The sequence below is a fragment of the Mesocricetus auratus genome, unplaced genomic scaffold, assembly GCF_017639785.1.
Source record: "Mesocricetus auratus isolate SY011 unplaced genomic scaffold, BCM_Maur_2.0 Super-Scaffold_100010, whole genome shotgun sequence".
Taxonomy (NCBI): Eukaryota; Metazoa; Chordata; class Mammalia; order Rodentia; family Cricetidae; genus Mesocricetus; species Mesocricetus auratus.
The window spans coordinates 23,899,932-23,918,223 of NW_024429194.1; the positions used below are offsets into that span (position 1 = coordinate 23,899,932).

General features: G+C 45.0%; 1 protein-coding gene and 1 non-coding gene across 2 annotated transcripts in view; one reads left to right on the top strand and one right to left on the bottom strand.

The window, feature by feature from the left end:
• Positions 1 to 13,911: 13,911 nt before the first annotated feature.
• Positions 13,912 to 14,018, top strand: LOC121143022. The gene has a single exon (XR_005880159.1). It is a non-coding gene; the product is annotated as a U6 spliceosomal RNA (small nuclear RNA).
• A 916-nt stretch (positions 14,019 to 14,934) lies between these two features.
• The window catches only part of Psmd1 (proteasome 26S subunit, non-ATPase 1), a 71,926-nt gene continuing 68,568 nt past the window's right edge, over positions 14,935 to 18,292 (bottom strand). Inside the window, exons 24-25 of the mRNA XM_005082536.4 lie at positions 16,969 to 17,124; positions 14,935 to 15,149 (exon numbers count right to left, since the gene is read on the bottom strand). Coding sequence (XP_005082593.1) covers positions 16,978 to 17,124 — 147 coding nt within the window. The 3' untranslated portion in view covers positions 14,935 to 15,149; positions 16,969 to 16,977. The remainder of the gene's footprint in view (positions 15,150 to 16,968; positions 17,125 to 18,292) is intronic.

Here is an 18,292-nt window from a genome sequence, read left to right on the forward strand (position 1 = left end):
CTTTGATATTAGCCTGAGATAAACCAGGTACATTCCACTTTTGTCATGACTGCTGTACCAAGTTGTAAAGGTCGGTTGACCCAATTGTAGAGATCTACCTGCAGGTCATGTTTCTGCTGGTAAATCTCCAGGAAGTTAAACTCTATACAACTGTGGATCGGTCTGCCTCATACTCCTGCCACAGGGCACCTTTGGACAGCTCTCCAACCGTGGGACTGAGTTGCTTGAGGACAGTAGCACACCCAAGTCATTACCCCCTGACCTCAGGGATGAGCAGATGGTCCAGAGAACTAAATTTACTCTCCCTCTGGCACAGATTGGTTCATAATGATCATGTGACCTGTTTGAGCAAGTCCAAACCAGGCCAGTAACCATCCTGTCCAGGGATTTTTCTACCGAAGTGTGGTCACATCACTGTATAAATGACACCCAGTGAAGCCTACAGTCATGTTCTTCACCACGTAGAAAAGCCTGAGAAAATTAAACCATCACCCAGAAAGCCACAGAGAAAGTGCTGGAGTATGAAGAACCAGTCTGCCTCCATCTTAGGCTTAAAATCTGTCTTATAGTAAAGATACTCCAGGTTAATTCCTGTTTGTGATTAAACTTCTGTATACATGAAACCCATTACTTCCCTTCTGACACTAGATGTGTGGAGGCTTTCTCCCTATACATTGAGTAACCTCCTGCAGACACAAACTGGGTGTGTACTAGGTCTGATAGTTGAAACCTGGAGCTGCAGTAAGATCACATAGGGTAAGGGCTCAGTCTACAAGAATGCCTCCATAGTTCAGATGTCGATCACACAGTTATCCTATTCTAACCAAATGACTCTAAGGTTCTCAGGAGCCCCTCCTTGGGTTCTATGAATCTGCTAGGGTGGTTTATGAAATCCGGGGAAACATGTTTACTGGCTCATTATAAACAATATTGTAAAGGATATACATAAATAGGTAGATTGTGATGGAACACAGGGTAAGGTAAAGGGTTCCTTGAGAACCCTTTACGTCCCTGCCTGTAGTTAAGCAGTCAGAAGTGGGAACTCAGGGATTTTTATGGTAACTGCCTTATAATTGACTGTGGAAATCTCTTGGCCTCTAATCATGGCTTTCTCTTTGTGGTGTCCAGTCCATAGCCAGGAGCCTGCAGAAGGTTGCCTCACTGGAACATCTACACTCCTATTGCCCAGGAAAGACCAAGGAATTAAGAGATCTGTGTCAGGAAGGAGGGGAGGGTGTATGTCTAAACCCAAATCATGTGAGCTCAAAGGGGCTCCTGCAATGAAGAGTTCATTTTTATTTATTTTAGATTATTTTTATTTATTATGTATAGTTTTCTGACTGCATATATGCCTATACACCAGAGCAGGGCACCAGATCTCATTACAGATGGTTGTGAGCCACCATGTGAATGCTGGGAATTGAACTCAGGACCTCTAGAAGAGCAGTCAGTGTTCTTAACCTCTGAGCCATCTCTCCAGCCCCTCATTTTTTTATTTTTAAGATTTATTTTCATTCCTATTTATTTGTATGTCTATGCGAATACATGTCACATGTATTCAGGAGCCCATGGAGACCAGAAGAGGTTGGTTGATTCCCTAGATCTGGAGTTACAGGTGGTAGTGAGGCACCTGACCAGGATGCTGGGAACCAAACTTGGGTCCTCTGGAACAGCAGCAAGCACCGGTAAGCCCTGGGCCATCATCTAGTCCCTGTTTCCTTATAGGCTGTCCAGAGGAGGTTTCTTGGCAGCAGCTTCATTCTCAGGGATCTGGGTCGGCTTCTTAACGAACAGTCTTGGTGAAGGTGGGTGGTAGTTTGAATTAGAAACACCACCCCGCAACAGACTCCCATTTGAATGCTCCATCCCTCACTGGTGGCACAATCTTAGAGGGGCTTTGAAAGGGCTAGGAGGTGTGGTTTGGGTGGTGGGGGTAGATCATTTGTGCTGGGCCCCTGAAGGTCTCACCAACTTCTGTTTCCCGTCTGGTGCTCCCTGTTTCTGCCATCATGGATGTCCCCATGGCTTCCCTGCCATGCTGGACTGAGACCCTCTGAAACTATGAGACAAAACAGAGCTCCCTCCCTAAAGCAGTTTGTCACAGGACTCAAGAGTGAGCAATCCTGGTACAAGTCCATACTACCTGGTGAAATTAACAGACTGACACACTCTCTCAGTTATGTCCCCTCTTAGAACTTCTTTTGAGCTGGGCGGTGGTGGCACACGCCTTTAATCCCAGCACTTGGGAGGCAGAGGCAGGTAGATCTCTGTGAGTTTAAAGCCAGCCTGGTCTACAAAGAGAGTTCCAGGGCAGTCAGAACTGTTACACAGAGAAACCCTGTTCTGACAAAAATAAATAAATAGAAACTTCTTTTGAATTTTAGGACAACTACGTGATGCTTAATAGAAGATTTAAAGATTTACTAATTATTATTTTAAATTTATTAGAGAGAGAGAGAGAGAGAGAGAGAGAGAGAGAGAGAGAGAGAGAGAGAGAGAGAGAGAGAGAGAGAGGACAGCTTGCAGGAGTTGGTTCTTTCCTTCCACATGTGGATCAAATTCAGGTTGTCAGGCTAAGAAGGCTTGGTAGCAAGCATCTTTATCTGTAGAGCCATCTTGGTCTTATTTACTATTTTATATATGTGTGTGGGGGCCTGTGTTGAGTTTATGCACACCATGTATATACAGGAGCCAGAAAGGACTAGAAGAGGGTGTTAGGTCCCCTGAATGGGAGTTACAACCGGTGATTATGAGTCTCCAGATGTGGGTATTAGTAACTGAATACAGGTCTTCTGTAAGAGCAGTAAGTGCTCATAACCCTTGAACCATTTCTCCAGCCCCTAACACCTAGATTTACAGCTTCCTCTGCTCAGTACCAGAGTGCTCTGTCATCACTGTCCCATGGGTTCAAAGCAATATATCGAGCCAAATGACTCAGCTTCTAGGCTCTCAGAACTTGCCAAAGCACTCATTTGCTTTACAGGTTTCTGCCTGATCTCTCCAGCTTTCTCAAAGCAGAACAAATCCTAACAGTGGGCCCAAGAAAAATTCAAAATATTAATTATGAAAATTTCAAATAAATGGAGAAGTAATGACTACTTTAATGAATCCCCGTAAACCCATCACTCAGATTCAAGGATTATCAAGACACTGCTGCTGGGAAAAACTCGACCTCAAAGTAAATCCTTGGAATATGCAGAACACTTCAACAGCATACTGGACATCAAAGGCACTGGCCCAGCTCTGCATTCAGGAAGTGGGAAACCATCAGTCTCCCGCGTCCTGTGGTCCCAACCCTGAGAGCTTTAGAGGGATGCACTGTGGTGAAAGTGGGGGAATGGGTCCCTGCGGCATGACCCATAACTCAAGAATAGCTTCATCTCTTTTTAAAAGATCTGCTTTTATTTATGTGTATGTGCCTATGTGAGTATATGTCACATATGTGCGGGGGCCTGTGAAGGCCAGAGAAAGGGCACCAGATCCTATCAGCAGCTGTGAACCACCAGTGTGGATGCTGAGAACTGAACCCTGAGCTCACGGAAGACCAGAGAGCCCCCTCTCTCTCTCTTAAGAATCATATTTCCCTGTTTTTGCTATTTTTAAAAATTCATGTATCTATTATTTTATGAGTGCTGCTTGCATGTTTGCTCTGTCTCTCTTAAAAATTATATTTCCCGAGCCGGGCATTGGTGGCGCACGCCTTTAATCCCAGCACTCGGGAGGCAGAGGCAGGCGGATCTCTGTGAGTTCGAGACCAGCCTGGACTACCAAGCGAGTTCCAGGACAGCCTCCAAAGCCACAGAGAAACCCTGTCTCGAAAAACCAAAAAAAAAATTATATTTCCCGGTTTTTGCTATTTTTAAAAATTCATGCATTTATTATTTTATGAGTGCTGCTTGCATGTTTGCTTTATGCACCACATGCATGCCTGGTGCCCTGGGAGGTCAGAAGAAGAGGCCACTGGAGTTATGCATGGTTATAAGCCACAGAGTGGGTGGTGGGAATTGACCCAGGTCCTTTGGAATAGCAGATGGTAATCTTAACCTCTGAACAATCTCTCCAGCCCCAGAACTCAACTTTCTCAAAAACACCTTGCTGGGTGGTGGTGGCTCATACCTTTAATGCCAGCACTCAGGAGGCAGAGGCAGGTGGATCTCTGTGAGTTCCAGGCCAGCCTGGTCTACAGAGTGAGTTCCAAGACAGCCAGGGCTACACAGAGAAAGCCTGTCTTGAAAAACAAAAGAAACAAAATCTTATATTACAGTTTAGTTATCTACTTTGTATGCGCATGTAAGTATACATGATGTGTTGGGGAGTCTGTTCTTTCCACCATGTGGGTTCCCAGGATTGAACTCACATCATCAGGCTTGGAGGCAGATAACGTTATCTGTTGAGTCATCTCATTGGCCCCATAAATTCCTCTCTGCAGCTGTAGCAAGCAATTGCCTGGCTCAGTCTCTATTGAAGGGCAAGAGTCGAGACCACAAGCAAAGAGAGGACTGGTAATTGTCATCCCTTTGAATTGGATGAAAAGTTAAAGCCACCTAGATTAAGTTTAATAAGCTTAACTACCTGTGGTTTTAGTTGTCTGTGAGCCCCCTGTAGGTGAGGCCAGACCAAAATAACATTTGTGGGTAAGTTCACGCCTGAATCCAAACTGGGGGTTGAGAAGACCTCCCTAAAATCCCATGCATAAATCCTGAGATGAGTTGCAATAAGACCTTGCTTAGACTAAAATGGATCTTTCCAGGAAACTTGGATCCAAGTCACAGGGCAAAACTCATGATGTGGTTGGGCATGAGGGTGTGTGACTATACCTCCTATACCTCCTATAGTGTGAGGCAGGAGAATGCTGAGTTTGAGGCCAGCCCGGGCTACCTACAGAGAGACTGTTTCAATATACCTCTTCCTCCCCAACACACAAACACAACCTCTCCTACCCCATCTCATCACAAAACAACTTGAGTGTATGGCAGAAATTCAGATTCATTTAAGTGGAAGAATTAGCTACCAAGGCAGAAGTTCTCAACCTATGGGTTGCAATCCCTTTGGGGTCAAATGACCCTTTCACAGGGGTCTCCTAAGACCATCAGACAACACAGATATTTACATTACGATTCGTTACAGTTATGATGTAGCAACAAATAATTTTATGGTTGGGGGTCACCACAACTTGAGGAACTGTATTAAAGGGTCACAGCATTGGGAAGGTTGAGAACCACTGCTCTCCCTTACAGCTTCTCGAAACTGCTTGGATTACAAAGATGAGAAGGAAGGGAAGATCCAGCTAGGAATATAGCTACCCTAAATGCTGTCTTGGAAGCAGACGGGGACAGTGTGTCTGAACACAGGGATAGCAGGGGAGCCAGCTGGGCTGTGAAGTAATGTCTTTGTGTATCTCTGGGGTTGAATCATCACAAAACCAATACTACGGTGACCTGGATGAGGTTAGCACAAAGGCTCAGGCCTTGAAAGAGATCTGTGGAAAGGCTAACTTGGCTTCCAGGATGGTTTCAAAGCAAGGGTACTCCTCTCTTTGGTGGTGTTTTTATTCACAGACATAATGCTAATGGCCTATTATCCATTTGTAAGCAAGTTTAAAACTCTTTTTTTAAAAGAATAAGAGAAAAAGGATAAAGAGAGAAAGAAGGAAAAGAATGGAAGAAAAGGAAAAGGGCAGCACTGAGCATTGCGAGCATTGCGGAGGTGTGTATTCTGAGCCTGGAAGGAGTCACGCTGGATGGAGAAGGGAGTGCTAACGAGTCCACTTTAGGGAGGTTTTCTTGCAGTCAGGACACCTTGAAAGCCAGCAAGTTTTGGGTCAAAGTGGCACATGCCTTTAATCCCAGCATTCAGGAGGCAGAGTCAGGCAGATCTCTGAGTTTGAGGCCAGCCTTGTCTACAGAGTGAGTTCCAGAACAGCCAGATCTACACAGAGAAACCTTATCTTGAAAAACCAAAAGAAAGAAAAAATGAAAACAAAAACGAAGAATAACAACAAAAATCCCAGCAAGCTGTGTTTCATGGAAACCTGGAAACCATATACGGTTTCTCTGACTTCTGTTTCTCTTGGAAGGGACACTCCCGAGGATTTCTGGCAAGTCAGGAGCATGCTCTTGTAGTCTTTAACCCAAACAGCAGTCTTCCTTGCTCCATACCTACTTACATTATGATGGTTGCTTCCAGAGTGAGATGCACAGATGATCTGAAGTGTTAGAAGTGACAACCGACCTAATGAGGAAATGGTTCATTAGTCTAACAATAAACAGGATGCTAGAGGTACATTAAGTGTCACTCTCTCTAGCTATAATGGCTGTCTCAGGAACCACTCTGAACCTGTGGTCACAGGTAAAATGTAAACCTCTCGTGGACCCCAGGACTATGCATTTGATGCGCACAGGCTCCTGAATCCAGAAGACAAACAATGGGCCTGGTGAGGAAAGAATTCAGAGGAACTGGTCCTGGGATGGCTCTCCATGAGCAGCTAGCCCTGGAGAGAACTTACAACTTGCTGACTGGCCATGCAAACCCTCTGTCGCTGGAGTGAGAAAGACTCTTAGTCTGAGGACCGTGGTCTTGGTGACGCGGAGATGTCTGGCGCAGTTGCAGACCGACCGGCAGGCGGTGCTGTGAGCGTCTGCTGCCTGCCTGGATAAAACTCAAATGCTGCCGCCACCCACCGAGATGGTACCTAGCCAGAGATTTGCTCTGTGACCTGAATTTGAGGTGTCGCTGCCGTGACCTTGGGGCCTGGGAAGGGCGGGGTCAGCCGGAGGTCTTGGCAGAGTTTTGGGAAGCAACCATCCATCCCACCCCACCTTTCCCCGGTGCTCACTTCCAGGAACCCAGGGTCGAGCTCGCTAGCCTGGCGGTCTGGAGGCCGAGGCGTTCCCAGAAAACCAAACTGGCCGCCTGGGCTGTTTTCCTCCCATCCCTACCCCTGCAGAGACCCACAGATCCTATTTTCCTGGTACCTAGAGGGCCTGGCTCAGGACAGCATCCTCCTGGTGGTGGTGGTGGTGGGGCACTAGGGAACAAAGAAAGCAGCTCATCTGACTGCTGGGACCCTCTTCTGTTTTGATGCAGTCTGAACCCAGGTTTCTGCACAGAGCAGTGTGTGTGAAACAGGATGACCTGGAGAGGCACCGCCCTGTTCTGTGCCTACATTTTCCTTCTGCCTGGTCACGATGGTCCCTCCCTGAGAGAAGGTTAGGAAATAAACATTTTGAGCTCCAAGAACAACTGTGGAAGGCGAGGGAGGCCAGTTTCTTCCCAGCCTTCTATCTGGAGAACCTGGAAAACGAGCTAAGTTAGGGTTAGGAAGAGACACCCGCATACTGGGGAGATGAGGGCACCAACAAACCCACTGCTGCATCCAAGGGCCCCGAGAAGAGTGGTACGTGACGGCAGCCTAGCGAGAAGAAGACCGCAGCCAGGCATCACAGACAGTCCTGGTCTGAGCCATAAAGCCTGTCTAAACTGTCTAGACTCTGAACCGCCGTGTCTCTGGCCAGCACCTTTCACTACTGACAGGGTCCTTGTCAAACCCAGAACCCAGGTCTGTGGAAAAAGCCAAGATAAGGGATCCTCTCTAACCCTCGTTCTGGTCCTAAGGGCTCCCAGTGTTCTAATGTCCTGAAACATTTTTCTAGAACCATCTGTCTGTGGAAATGTATATGTACCTATCTGGAGGCAAGTAATAGAATCATGGTGGACAGTTTTCCTTACTTATACTGAAAATCTGTTTTGTCTAGCATCAAACCGAAAGCATGCTTCCAGCTGGTAATTTCTCAAAATGGGGTGCAGTGAAGGCTAATCTCTGGAAGGGGGGTCTCTCAGTCCCAGCCTTCCACCCACCCACTCAGCTTCAGGAAGCTGTAAGCCATGCCCGCTAAAGGAACTCATTCATTTTCTCTGCCTGTTGAGCCCTTCATGACCTTATAGGGTAGAGGCTGGGAGCTTTGCAGAGAGGCCAGGCCTGCTGGAAGCACAGGCCAAAAGAGGTACCTGGGCACCCCACCGAGTGTGTACACACGTGCCATGACTCTCCACTTCCTCAGTGTTCACGCTTAATAACATGCTTTGCAGCCAGGTGGTAGTGGTGGCACATGCTTTAATTCCAGGAGTTAGGAGGTAGAGGAGGTTGAGGCCACCCTGATCTACAGAATGAGTTTCAGAACAGTCAGGACTACACAGAGTCTCAAAACAAAACAAAACAAAAAATAAACAAAAACAATATGCTTTGCACTATTCTCTTTCTTATCTTAAAATAAAGTTTTTATATAATAATTTTATTGTTTGCTCACCCTTTATTTTCATCTTTATTTTATGTGTGGGTGTTTTGCCTACATGCTTGTCTGTGCACCACTGTGTGCCTGGTGCCTATAGAGGCCAGAGAGCGTGTGAGAAGCCCTAGAACTACAGTTACAGACAGTTGTGAGCTGCCATGTAGGTGCTGGGAATTGCACCCAGATCCTCTGGAAGAGCAGCCAGTGCTCTTAACTACTGAGCTATCTCTCCAGGCCCCATCCACTGCTTAAAAATTAGTAATCTGTGGGACTTGCAAGAAGATAAAAGTTCACTTAGAGAGGGCTGGTGGAATGGCTTGGCTTGTGAGGGCACTTGCTGTCAAACCTGAAGACCTGGGTTTGATCCCCATGACTCACAGGGTGAAGGAAAGAATCAAAGCTAATGCCTAAAAGTCCTTAACCTCCACAGACACACAAGAATGAGTAAACAGGGCTCTTGGATGTTTTCTCATATGGCACAACAGAGTACGCTAAGCTTCATCATGTGTGGACTGGCTGTCTGGTCTCACTTGTTCAATTGTTTGGTTGGCTGTGCCTTCTGAGTAGCTACTCTTCCATGCCCTTTGGTCTTGGTCTCAGGCTCAGAGATAAAGCATGACTTTGCTTTGAGTCTGAGGCATGAGAATATTGTATAACAGGTCCCCAGATCTTAGCACACCTGACGCCGTGTTAGAAGCACCATGACACTACTTTGACCTAACAGCCCAGCACACAACATCTGCTAAAATAACAACAAAGATCTAATCTATCATATTCCACAGTCTGGGAAAGTCTCTACATGTACTAACTTTGTGTGATGGCTATTCTTGAATGTCAACTTGACTACATCTGAAATTAACTAAAATCTAAGTGTGGCTGGGTATATTTGTGAGGGAATATCCCCACCCCCCCCATCTGTCTCTGTCTGTGTGTGTCTCTGTCTGTAGTTCTGGTTGTCCTGAAACTCATTCCGTAGACTAGGCTGGTCTCAAACCCAGAGACCTGCCTACCTCTGCCTCCTGAGTGCTGGGATTAAAGACATGCTCCCCCACCTCCTGGCTGGGATTTTTTCTTAATGAAATCTTTTGAAGTGGGAAGAGCCACTTTGGATCTGCATCTTTTGAGGTGGGACCATCTATCTTTAACCTGGACCACGCCCTCTGCTGGAAGCCGATATAAAGGACAAGGAAGAAGGAAGCTTTTGCTCTTTGGCTGCTCTTCCTTCACTGCACTAGAGCAGTGGTTCCCCAACTTCCCAGTGCTGTGGCCCTTTTAATACAGCTCCTCACGTTGTGGTGACCCACACCATAACATTATTTTGTCGCTACTTCATAGCAGTAACTTTGCCACTGTTATGAATCGTCATGTAAATAACTGATATTCGACTCCTGTGGAGGTTGAGGCTCATAGGCTGAGAACCCCTGCATTAGAACCTACTTCTTCAGGATTCAGCTGTATACTGAAGTCTAGCTGAGACATCCAGCTTTGTGGACTGAGCAACTACTGGATTCTTGAGTCTTCCTTTGGTAGACAGTCATTGTTGGGCGAGTTGGACCACAGTCAGTAGCCATACTAATAAATCCTCCCTCTATGTATGTATGTATGTATGTATGTATGTATGTATGTACATATCTATCTTCATCTTCATTCAATTAGTTCTGGTCCTCCAGAGAACTGTGACTAGTATACCTTGCGTTTTGGTTTCTGTAGCCGTTTATTGCTAACTATTCTGAAGTGAGTCAACCAGGATATGGTTTTTTGCATAAAAAGCCAAAATTAGTAAGGCTCATGGCTATACTATTAAGTTCCCTGTTTTTGTGTTCTCTGGAAGAGTTGCCTCCTGACAGTTGATCTAGATTACATATGACCATGTGAATCTGGGAAGACATTCAAAACTTCTTGAGTCTCTCGGTTTGATGGTGTATACTTGCAATTCCAGTTACCTGGGAAGCTGAGGTAGCAGAATTGAGAATTCAAGTTCAGGCAGGCAGAGGTGGTGTATACCTTCCAGAGAGTAAACTTTGTTTTGTTTGGTGAAAACTTCTGCTTTAATTGTTTGTCTCTGGCTGGATTCCTTCCTTTGAGAAGATAAGAACAGAGTAATCTTTATAAACAGGCTCCTTAGCCAAGAAGTGGTGGCCCATGCCTTTAATCCCAGCTCCTGGGAGGCAGAGAGGCAGGCAGTTCTCCATGAGTTCTAGGCCAGACTGGTCTACAGAGCAAGTGCCAGGAGAGGGCTCCAAAGATACACAGAGAAATGCTGCCTGGAAAAACAAAAACCAAAACCAAAAACTAAAACAAACAAACAAAAAACTCCAAAACAACAATAAAAACAGGCTCCTTGTCCTCATTAAGTTCATATGCTACTCAGGGGGAAAAGAAATAATCAATAAGGTGGTTGGGTATACCATGAAGAAAGGGTAGCCAGGGTCAAAAAGCATTAAGCCAACTCCTAAGAGCTAGGACAATGATTTAATATGAAACCAAATGGCATTAACCTATTTATTTATTATTTATTGAGACAGTCTTTTGTAGTTCAGGGCAGTCTTGAACTATTGTGTAGCCAAGGATGACTGAATGTTTTATCCTCCTGCCTCCATCTTCCAAATGCTGGGATTACAGGCCTGTGGCACCACACCTGACTTTATGTAGCGCTGGGGATTGAACCCAGGGCTTTGTGCATGCTAGGTAGGCACTCTGCCAACTGAGATTTGGACTTGTTGAAAGAACTGATTTGTAGACTGCCTGGGACACTTCCCATATATACCTGTAGGAAGTCACTGGAGGACGACTTGTAGTTGGCACATACAGGCCTGAATGCTCTCAGCACTGATTACTGAAGGCAAACGAGACAAGAAGGAACCCTGTCCCCTCAGGGCTTCTAATCCAAAAGAGGAGAGATTTTCTCTGGTATCAGAGTCCTTATTTGGGGGATGCTAGCTCATGCCTCCCATAAGCAAAGAGTCTTGGCCAATTTAAGATTATCTTCAATCTTTGGGCCATGAATCAGGGCTGTCCAAACTAGGTCATGGGAATGAACTTTGAAGGGAAACCCTTTATCTCCACAGTTCCTCACCACATCTGTTTATCTCCTGGATGCAATGTATTATAAATTACTAATTCACTTACTTGGAAAACACTATTTCCATACACCAAAAGATACAGATCCCAGCAAATGGACAGGAAGTACCATCACGAATAGGCTACATGGGAGAAGCTGAGAGTATTTGGAAATACTTCCTTTCTGAATAGTGTTAGCATTTAGGCATTTGTGTACTGGCCCGGCCTTCGGAGGTTTAACAGGATACACCCTCAGCTGCAGTCACTAAGAGCACCACCTGTGCCTATTCACTGTGTTCCCTTTTAAAAGGGTCCTGCCCACCTCCCATCCTCCTCTCTTTCTCTCCCTTTGTTCCCTCCCCTTCTCTGCCTCTCTTCCACTCCACTGCTCCTGTCCCCAGAGGCCAGTCTCCCCAACCCCCTTCCCCCTTTACGATCCTTTTCCCCTAATAAAAATCCCTCCACTTGAACTCTATTGAGTGGCATCTCTCGTGACACTTTTTCAAAATTACAACAAATAGGATTCTGATTTAGGAGTGTGGAGGAATGCAAACATTGGGAGAATACAGGAAGGGCAAGAGAAATGGCTCCTGCCAGGTCTGTTGGTTTACTGAATCAAACACCTGCTAAAATCCAGAGGTCAGAAACAGCTTAACAGAAGTGAGCCCTGTGCACAACTGTAAAAATGACTTTTGATACTGAACAAGTCATTCAGTGTGAGTATCCTGTGAAATGAGAAGACAGGCGTCAACTAAAATGGCTAGCAGAGCTTGTCTCTAGACAGTGTAGTACCCGTCTCCTAGGGCATTTGTGAGGCATAAGTGGTGCACGGCCAGTGTCTAGCACACAATAAGCCTGTAGTAATTGCTCATTCTTTGATTTCTAAAACAATCTTGAAATGAATGCTACTGCCTTTGTACAAAAGAGAAAAGCCACCAGGGGGCAGAACCAAAGTCCATGATGTTCTTATGTTGTGGTTTGGCTTAGAAGGACCCAGCAGTCCTTACTGTAAAGTTAAGCCCCGACAAGAAAAACAAAACAAAACAACAGTTGCTAAGGGAATGTAGGTGTGTCTCCTTGATGATGAATGTAAGGTTAGAGAAGCATCTGAGACAAAGCCAAAGAAGTATCTTTGTTCAAATTCATTTCTTCCTGTTATCTCTCACTGTTGTAGATTCCAAAGACACCATCTGTGTAGACAGGCAAAAGCCAGGGTTCTTCAAGAGCAAAATCAAATGAAGTCAATCCTCCCCTGGAACATTCATTACTATAGGAAGGAGAAGAAAACATTGAAGGTTGAAACCCCTGGGGAAGTGGCTTTTGGGCAGATGAATTCATCCTCTGTGCTCATGGGACTCTGTCCAAATTGTTCTGTCAGTGCTCAGCTGGTTCCCAATTACTATCTTTTGCTTGCTTATCTACCTACCTACCTACCTTACTATTGTTTTTCGAGACAGGGTTTCTCTGTTTAACAGTCCTGGCTGTCCTGGAACTCAGAGATCCACTTGCCTCTGCCTCCCAAGTGCTGGGATTAAAGGCCAGTGCCATCACCACCAGGGAAACCAACATGATTTACACAGATTGGTTTGAGAAAGGATTAGAGTGGGCTGAGTCTGGAGGTAGACTCACCTTGGAGCAGTGAGCAGTGAAGGAGAGTGGAGTTATAGTCAATGCAGAGGTCCAAAGTGGAACCATGGCTGAAAGCTGGGCCTCTGGTGTGGGCAGCTAGGTGGAGGTGTGAACGTCAGCCCAGAGCAGGAGAGAAGGCTGGGTACCAAGTGTGCCTAGATATGCTGTTCATTGAGGCAGCCCAGACAAGGACGCCCCAGTAGTTGGAGGTGCATGCCAGGAGCATGAGTGGGGTAAGATGCCCCTGTCATCAGCACAAAGATGGTATGGGATAGACGTGCTGCTTAGACAAAGCAGATTAAGAGTACCAAAGAACAACTTTGAGGGCTAGCAGTTAAGAGCTGTCAGACAAGCTAGGGCCTGACCAAACGGTAACAAATCCCTGCACAAGTTGTCCAAACTAAGACCAAAACTTGTCCAAAATGAAGGGAGGTCCAAGTCAGGAGGAAAATTAGAGCATGCCATAGGAGGGATGGAGAGAATTTCTGTCTGCTTTCCAGATGAGGTCTTGCCATGTAGTTGAAGCTAGGCTTGAAATTTCCAGTGCCCAGCTTCAGCCTCCTACTGGGATAAAAGGGCCTGGTTCACAAAGAGGAGTTGTAAAAGGCAGGGATTCTTTATCTATAGAATTGTAGAGGGACTGGATTCTAGATCAGGTCCAGTTTCTGAAACTAAACCACCTACTTCCACTTTTTTGTTGTAGTCAACTAGCTTTTCACCCTAGAAAGGTTGCAATCAGTAACATCTAGGTGCAGAGGCCCCCAACTTCTAACTCATATCCCATCCCCAGAACTTAATTCTGCTGTCAGCTTCCAGCACTATACATTTCCCAGAAATTTAGGGAAAACAGCAATTCCATCAGGAAATAGTCACATGATACTCAGACCTAAGTGACCATTGTACTTTGAAACCTGCATGTTAAAGCCACCACCTGGTGCTCGCTTCGGCAGCACAAATACTAAAATTGGAACGATACAGAGAAGATTAGCATGGCCTCTGCGCAAGGATGACACACAAATTCGTGAAGCGTTCCATATTTTTTAATTAATTAATGAGAAAAAAAAAGCCACCACCTGTTCAATACTCCAAGTCTCCAGGGTACTGCCTAATGAGAATCCGGACTGACTTCTTCCTTAAGCAGGCTAGCGAATATACCACCTCCTCTCAGCCCACTCACTTTTGGATGATGGTATCCTCAAGACACTTCTATTCTCAGTCACTTCATGTATTAAGGGAAATGTAAGAGATAACTGTCTGAAATGCAAGCAACATTAGAGCTTGAACAGGAAGGGCATAGCTAATGAGATGCTAGGAAATTAGATAATTTCTTTTATAGAATCAGCTGATATTGAGGAAACAGGGAATTTACAAAGGAGGGATACAATGAAATTAACTATGTGGAACCATCCCTGGGAATCACTAACCTTAGACCCAGACCTAACAGGACTAGATAGATGAGTGCATTAGGGCTGACCTCTCCAGGGTTTATTTATTCATTTTCCTCCATATCTTGGCTAGAGATATAGTTCATTGCTCAGTGGCAGAACACTTACTTGTTTAGCTGCAGAAAACCCTCGGCTCAATTTTCAGCACTGCAACAACGAGTTCTTCAAAGACTGTCTCCTAAGTTTAAGTCAGAGAACCAAAGCCCTCCTGCTTCAGCTTCCTAAATGCTGGGGTTATGGGCAGGTGTCACCAAACTTATTAGCTCATGGTGGTTGCCTCAGATCCATAAAAAACGAAAAACAAAGCAAAAAACCAGGTTGAAAAACAAATCAAGTGTACTTAGGAAGCAGACAGGTAGGTCAGGTCTTTGTTGAGTTTGAAGCCATCCTGGTCTCTATAGTGAGTTTGAGGACAGCTAGGGCTACACACGGTGAGACTGTCTCAAAAATACAAAACAAAAATAACAACAAAAAGAGAGAAAGAAGAAAAGAAAAACCAATCAACTAAAGTCTTGTTGATCTGGAGATTTTAACATATTTATTTATTTGAAAACCAAATTCTGTGAAAGAGCACACTAAACAGCCATGCATCTTCTTTTCAACCAAAGACTCGGGACACAGGTTCTGTAGGTCAGCATAGGCAATGACTTGTGCATCGAGTAGGTCTAGTGTGGGTTCCCTCACAGTATGTGCCAGGACAGACATCTTCAGCTGAGAAGGGGAAATCCTGGGAAAGAGAAAGTGGCAGAAGTTGACACTGTTCATTATTCCCAAACTTTTAAAAAAATTACTAGTTAAAATCTAAACCCAGCTCCTTGTTATACCAGTTTGTGATACTCTCCTCTCCAGATTCCTAACAAGTATCCCACCCTTTAACACACTCCTAAGGGGTCAACATCTAGCTGCGTCCTGAACTACACCACCCGGCTGGTCTCGTCGAGGCAGCGGGAAAGGTAGTCTCAGACATCACAGCACGAGTGTGCGGGCAGGTAAAGCTCAGGCTGAGAGGAGAGCAGTGAGAGCAGAGCACCGAACACAAACCTTCCACTCTACCATCCGGTCTCTATTTAACGGCAGGGCTTCTGTCTTCAGTTGCTAATTTCTGTATGCACTGGTGCTAGATTTATAACTTGTCTGCTCTGTGTATGATGCTGGACTCAGGACCTTGTGTGGTACCAATAAATACTCTTATCACTGAGCTATATCCCCAGTCCTCTAAATGTATTTCTTATACTACTGTAGCAAATGACAGCTCCTATTTTCTTTTTTACAGAAGTTGTTATTTGTTTTGTGGGTCTATATTATGGGTTCCTGTGGGCACAACACTCCTGTGGGGTCAGAGGACCACATGTGGAAGTCCGTGCTCTCATCCCACCTTGTGGGCCTCACGGTTTGAACTCAGGCCGTCAAGCTGTTTAGTTCTAACCATCTCCCTGGCCTCTTACTTTCTTTAGAGTAAAATTCCTATTTTTCTGAAAATGTCTGTTATGTTAGTGAAACTAAAGAAATTATTACATATCTTTTATGTGTTTTCAAATATGTGATTATGAAAAAATGAGAGAATCAAAAAAGTTTCTTTTCTTTTTTTCTTTCTTTTTTTTTGTTTAATGAGACAGGGTTTCTCTGTATGGTTTTGGAGGCTGTCAGACCAGCCCGGCCTCGAACTCACAGAGATCCACCTGCCTCTGCCTCCCGAGTGCTGGGATTAAAGGCGTGTGCCACCACCAAGGTGTGACCCCATGGTCTTTATAGGCCTGTGCCTAAGGACATCAGATGTCTAATAGCTCCACAAAATACCTGAAAGGGGCATTAGTAGAAAGCCTATGCCTATACAGGCCTGTAATCCCAGCACTCAGGACCGTTGGATCTCTGAGTTCGAGGCCAGCATGATCTATAGTGAGTTCCAGGACTGTCAGGGCTACACAGAGAACTTGTCTGAAAAGAACAGAGCATGGCCTATGAATGACTAATTATGACTGACCTACCCAAGGAGCTTACAAGAATGCACATCAATTCTATTCCCTTTATCACCAAGCTGTTCTGCTGGGGAACAAGTAGCACCTTGTTATACAGCCAAGTCTGGCCTTGAAACTCCCGTGTTGGTTTATAGGTGTGTGCCACCATGCCTGGGTTCGTGTAGCTATTTTTAAGAAGATGTTAAGATGTAAGAACAGTCTGCAGAGCCGGGCGTTGGTGGCCCACGCCTTTAATCCCAGCACTCGGGAGGCAGAGGCAGGTGGATCTTTGTGAGTTCGAGACCAGCCTGGTCTACAGAGCTAGTTCCAGGATAGCCTCCAAGACAATACAGAGAAACCCTGTCTTGAAAAACAAAAACAAAAACAAAAACAAAAAAAAAAAAAAAAAAAAAAAAAAAGAACAGTCTGCAGACTACCTGCTTTGAGGGCCAGCAGAGCATTACAGAAAAGTGCACATGTCATCCATGTGCAGATGGGTTGAACAGCTTTAAAGCTGTCTGGGTAAACAAGGAGCAAATGAAAGGAGACCACACTCTTGCTCTCCTCCAGAAGTGACCAATGCATACTCACCCTTGGTCCTTAATCATCGATATACTCGAATGGCTCTGGGGGCTCTGGCTCTTGTTCCTCCTCTTCAATTTTTGGGCCGTGTGCTGCCACAGGTTCCACAAGTTCTTCAATGTCTTCACTGGTGTCTTTCAGAATTATGATGCCTCCAATGGAGAGCTGTACACACACAGAGGAAAACAGAGTAAGCGCCACTCACATTACACAATGCTCTGCCATCTAGAGTGGGTGCTTGTTAAATGGGCCCTCAACACTTGCTGTGCAAGGTAAAGGCTGAGGGAGAATTACATTAGCGTAAAACAACTCCTCTCCACTGAGGACTGCCAACATAACCCAGTGCATGGTGGACCACGTGACACTGCTCTCTCTATGTGGATGCTGCATTCCCAACTGCAGAAGTGCTTCCCAGCCAAAGAAATGATTATTAGCCTCGGTCTGACTGTGGGTAAAATGTTTACTGTCCCTACATAGCATTCGACTACTTTCCTACCCTACTCCAGACACTGGTCTTGGATCAGCAACTTTATTACTACTCGAGGCTTTGTTTAAAACGTGGGAAACCTAGCCCCAACCTGAAGACCACCCCCCAACCTTTAAAAAGATTTTTTGTTTTATTTATGTGTACAGGTGTTTTGTCTGTATGAATGTTTGTGCACTAGGTGTGTGTAATAGCTGAGGGTAGAAAAGGGCACTGAATTATCTAAAACTGGAGTTGCAGATGGCACTGTGAGCTGCCATGGGAGTTGGGGAACAGAACCCAAGTTCTCTGGAAGAGTAACAAGTACCCCTAGATCTTTGAAATGAATGTATATTATAGTTTTTTGTTGTGTTCTTAACGCACGTACGCACATTGTGGCTTTAATGGCTGAGCTATCTCCCCAGGCCAGTATTACAGTTTTGAAGCATTCTAGTCTATTATATGTGTGTGAGTCAAGAAAATTTACAAATAAAAGGTTGTTTTGTTCTTTCAGCAATTCCAGAATGCCAGAGAAAATAATAAATACAACACACATATGAGTGCTTTCACTGTAATCTAGAAACCACTGTGATGTAAGTAAAAAGAGAACAGATGGAGACAAAGGAAAGTAGTAGCAATTCTATTAAGTCCTCTCTCAGCCTATTAGCTGCTTCAACACCAAACTAGTCAACCATTTCTGGTATGCTAATCTTATTCTATTTGCTTGCCTGTGTCAAAGGAAATGGAAAGCTGCTCTCTGTAATCGAATCAGTCAACCGTGGCAAGGCACATCTGGAAAAAGCACACTTCTACAGAGCATATTACAGGCAAGGGGAGAAGCACAAGAACATCAGTCAAAGGACTCATGTG